We start from the raw sequence: 4,038 nt of genomic DNA, 5'->3' as shown, positions 1-4,038 counted from the left end.
GGAGCGGGCACTGCACTCCAGTCTGGGCGACAGAGTGAGACTCCAACTCAAAAAAAAAAAAGAATGAGACCCTGACTCAAAAAAATAAATAATAAACAAAAAAAATTTTTTAAATGAATTCTTATCTTTTTTGATGGTTTTCTTATTGTTTCTTTTGCAATATTCTTTTACCTTCAAGCCTCACTCTGACTATATCTCAAATTCCATGATATGTTCTTAGTTCCTAAGTCCAGGCAGGCTCACCAGGGAAAGGGAAGTCCTCACCAGAGAAGAGACTGGTGGTGAGAATGATGTTCCACACCCAACGTTCGCCTCCGATCTGCCGGTAGAAGTGGCTGGACACGTAGCCAGAGATGCAGCAGGTCAGGGCATACAACAAGATGGCTGCCGAGTTAATGGCCCCATGACGGTGCACATTGAACATGCCCAGCAGCGCCATGACAATAATGCCTGCAGGTGGTAGTGGAAAGCCCATGTTAGGCCTCAACTGTACCTTTTCTAGTAATTTCAGAGGGATCAGCCCCTTTTCTCCCAGACCTCTAGCAAAACAATTTCTCCTGATTATGTGGTCCAGAAAACTTACAATAGAATACATATATCCTCATTAGAGCCACCCCATCCCTTAGGTCTGCCCATCACCAGGGACAGAAGAGAAAATCCACAGACCTTTTCTGAACAAATTACCTAGTTCTACCCCTTGAGATAAACCCTTGATTAATTCTTATCACCTCACCAGTGCCAAGGGCCAGGAACTGGGCACCCACGCCAAGCACAGCACAGAGCAGACCACGATATGGAGGGAAGCGGAAGACATCTGTATGGATAATTTTCCAGCCATTGTCACCCTGGTCAAAGTCATCACCAGAACTTCCAGAGGCAGTCTCCTCATCCAAGTTGTACCGAGCCAAGTCATTCCGTAGCACACGCATTAGAATGACAGCCACAAAACCCACCAGTAAAAATACAAGTACCATGGAGTTGATGATGGACAACCAATGGATTTCCAGTGTTCGGGGAAAGAAACCACCATCATCACCACGGCGCCGGTCACTCCGACGCTCCACCGAAGTCTCAGACCAGCGCACGCTATAAGTGTGAGTAAGGCCTAAGAACTCATCAGGTCGTAACCCATCCAAGCTGTGGGGCTTGACATCCCGCACTGAAACATTGGCAAATATAATTCGATCTCCATGGAATTCTAGGTGGAAGTCCAAATGGGTCCAGAGTCCTATCTTGTGGCTGTGTGGCAGGAAGCCGCTCTCCTCCATGTAGCCCACAAAGCCACGGATTGGCAGGTCATCTACCACAAATTCAAAGTAGTACAGTTCCTCGATGGCCTGGCGCAGCTGCTCCACCTATAAAGAGCAAGTCAGGGGTTGGTCACATAAGACCTCCCAAGGCATAGGGTTAGAGCAAGGTTTCTCAACTTCAACACTACTGATTTTTTGGGTTGGGCAATTCTTCGTTGTACGGGGGCTGTCCTGTGTATTGCAGGATGCTGCATCCCTAGCCTCTTCCCACGACATGCCAGTCACCCCCACACCCCCACCCCTGCATTGTGACAATCAAAAAATGTCTCAGACATTGCCAAATGTCCCTTGGAGGACAAAACTCTTCCCTGTTGAAACTCAGATTCTAGTATGTTGGGGTTCTTCAAAAAAGAGTAAGTAGGACTTGACAGGGTTAAGATCTAGAAAAAGGAGAGAAACAAGATGTAAGAAGGTCTAGAGTACACTAGGGAGAAGTGCCAGGAATCACTAAAGAAAAAGCATGGCAGAGAAGGTCAGAAGCCAGTTAGAAGAGAGCCAAGAGGTAGGCATGGAAGGAAACAGAACTATGTACTAGTGACAGTTAGGACCTTGTTACCAACAGATAAGCTTGCAGTAAGGAGCCCTGGGCTCTAATAAAAATCAGCTTTGCAATTTAGTATCCATGTAATCTGAGCAAGTATGTTTCTTAGAAAACCAAATTAGAATAATATCTGCCCTGACTGTCACATAGGGTTCTACTGTAGTGTGAATCAAAACTTACAATTTCCATAAAGGTACTCTAGACCATAATTGCGAGGCACTGCTAGTCCCTGGGAAGGAGGCTGACCTGTGCAGAACTGAGCTGCATGTGGCACAGAATTTTCTTCTCCGCATTCTCCCGAAAGCGGATCTCATACAAAGACTCAGCCATACGGTCCCCATCCAGCACTTCACCCAGGCTAAGGCTTTTGTGACGTATCTTCTCAGGGGAGCAGACTGGAAGCTGGTAGTAGTGGTAAGTTTCCTGAGGGTTATGGTAGGGTCCCACTTTGTTGACATATAGAACCACAGGGTCGCCGGCCTTGTAGTGTGTCACGCCTTCCACCTCTGGCCCATGGTTTGTGCCCAGAAGCAGTATCAAGACTGGCAACCACTGGCAGCTCCAACTTCGAGGGTGCCCTAGGACTGTCATCCTTAAGGCAGTGCACCTGTATGGGGGAGTCCTGAGGTTACAGAAACCAGGGATCAACTTAGGATGCCCCGGGCCAGGTCCCTTGAACTGACACCCACTGGCTCCTCTTCTTCCCACTGACCCCCGCCCCCACACCACACCACTTCTCTGTCTCCAAACTGGGCTCGCCTCTGCTCTCTAAGCCTCCCAACCTGGGGCTCACCCCTCCAGCAGCCCGCGCCCGCCCGGGGTCTCTACGGAGCGCGCCAGCCGGTTTCCATGGCAACGCCGCGCGGCCTCGCACCTCGGGTCCCTTCCCGCCACAGCCCCGGGGTCCTCACGGCGCGGGAAGGGCTGGCCGAGGCGGTGCCGGCGGCCTCTGCGGCCCCGTAGCTGCCCTTGGGCTTCTGCCGGGGTCTCCCCCTGAGCGGCGCGGCGGCGGCGAGTTGGAGAGGACCTGGCGACCGGCCTCCACGGGGTTGTCCGCCGCTGCGCCTGATGGCGGTGTCTGCGGCCACGCCACTCTGGATCCGCACTCGGCTCAGCTAAGTCCTCCCCAATGAGCTTTCTCCAGCCAGAGGCCAGGACCAGCTCTGGAGACCCAGGAGGCACGGCTCGCCCGTCCCCACGGGGAGGGTCCTCCCGGCGATCGAGAGGGCAGCCCAGGACACGTCAGTCTTACCACTTCCGCCCTCCCGGCGGGACCTCCGTAGCCCTGCGGACGCCTTCTTTCCTGGGACCCAGAGCGGAGCCGCTGCTGCCGCTGCTCTCACTCTCCGTGCGGATTTCCCGGGGAGGGGGCCAAGCCCGGCGGCGAGAACCCGCACCCGCCCTCGGGACGAGAGTCTCCGCCTGGCCGCCCGCTTGTTGCTGGGAAGACTTGGAGCGCGAGATCCGGGCCAGGGACTGGCGCTGGCCAAACCTGAGCGTGGTGTCCGCCGCGCGCGCCTAGCGACGGCTAGGGACACGGAGAGCGGGCGGCGCCTGGGTCCCAAGCGCTTGCCGGCGGGGTGATGGGACTGCCCGCCGCCTGCTGAGGCCGAGCCCTGAGAGGCGGTTCGTGGCCTCCCTACCTGGGCAGGGGCGAGGCTCCCACCGTCCGAATCTCACCTCTCCCACCTGTCATGAATGGCCCGCGTCAAAAGAATAAACGCATAAATAAGAAGGTCTTCTTGAGCCTGTACTGGAGACTTCCCTGGCCGCAGAGTGACCGTTCGGTGCCCGACGATAAGCAAGCCAGAGCCAGGTCTGGTGCAGAGGCCCCCAAAGGGAGACGGTGTCTGTCCTTTGACCCTGTGAGTTAGACAGCCTGAATCGGTTGTTATTAGCGGTAAACAGTTTTGCTGTCTGTCTCTTTCTGTGCTTTTGTTCCTATCACTGTGTGTGTCTTTGGGCCTCTCAACTTTGTATTGTAGATTATTGGGGGGGGGGGGAATTGCCCTTGTGTCTGTCTCAGCTATTTTATTATTTTTTGAGTAGGAGTCTCACTCTGTCGCCCAGGATGGAGTGTAGTGGCACGCTCACGGCTACTGCAGGCTCCATCTGCTGGGCTCAGGCGATCCTTCCGCTGCAGCCTTCCAAATAGCTGGAACCACAGGCGCGCGCCACCACCGCAGG

At 54.2% G+C, this 4,038-nt stretch overlaps 1 protein-coding gene across 2 annotated transcripts in view; it reads right to left on the bottom strand.

Moving 5' to 3' along the window:
• The window catches only part of TM9SF1 (transmembrane 9 superfamily member 1), a 7,607-nt gene extending 3,893 nt beyond the window's left edge, over positions 1 to 3,714 (bottom strand). Inside the window, exons 1-4 of one of the 2 annotated variants that reach the window (XM_021718429.1) lie at positions 2,763 to 3,714; positions 2,098 to 2,253; positions 734 to 1,355; positions 265 to 450 (exon numbers count right to left, since the gene is read on the bottom strand). In XM_021718429.1, the coding sequence (XP_021574104.1) occupies positions 265 to 450; positions 734 to 1,355; positions 2,098 to 2,181 (892 nt within the window). In that variant the 5' untranslated portion in view covers positions 2,182 to 2,253; positions 2,763 to 3,714. Of the gene's footprint in view, positions 1 to 264; positions 451 to 733; positions 1,356 to 2,097; positions 2,474 to 2,762 lie in introns of both variants that reach the window. The other variant, XM_008069731.2, reaches the window with a different exon arrangement.
• Positions 3,715 to 4,038: the final 324 nt, after the last annotated feature.

This window comes from Carlito syrichta, unplaced genomic scaffold (assembly GCF_000164805.1).
Source record: "Carlito syrichta isolate Samal-C Ts95f unplaced genomic scaffold, Tarsius_syrichta-2.0.1 Scaffold312194, whole genome shotgun sequence".
Taxonomy (NCBI): Eukaryota; Metazoa; Chordata; class Mammalia; order Primates; family Tarsiidae; genus Carlito; species Carlito syrichta.
The sequence above is the reverse complement of the archived record's forward strand: the minus strand, read 5'-3'. Positions and strand labels throughout refer to the sequence as shown.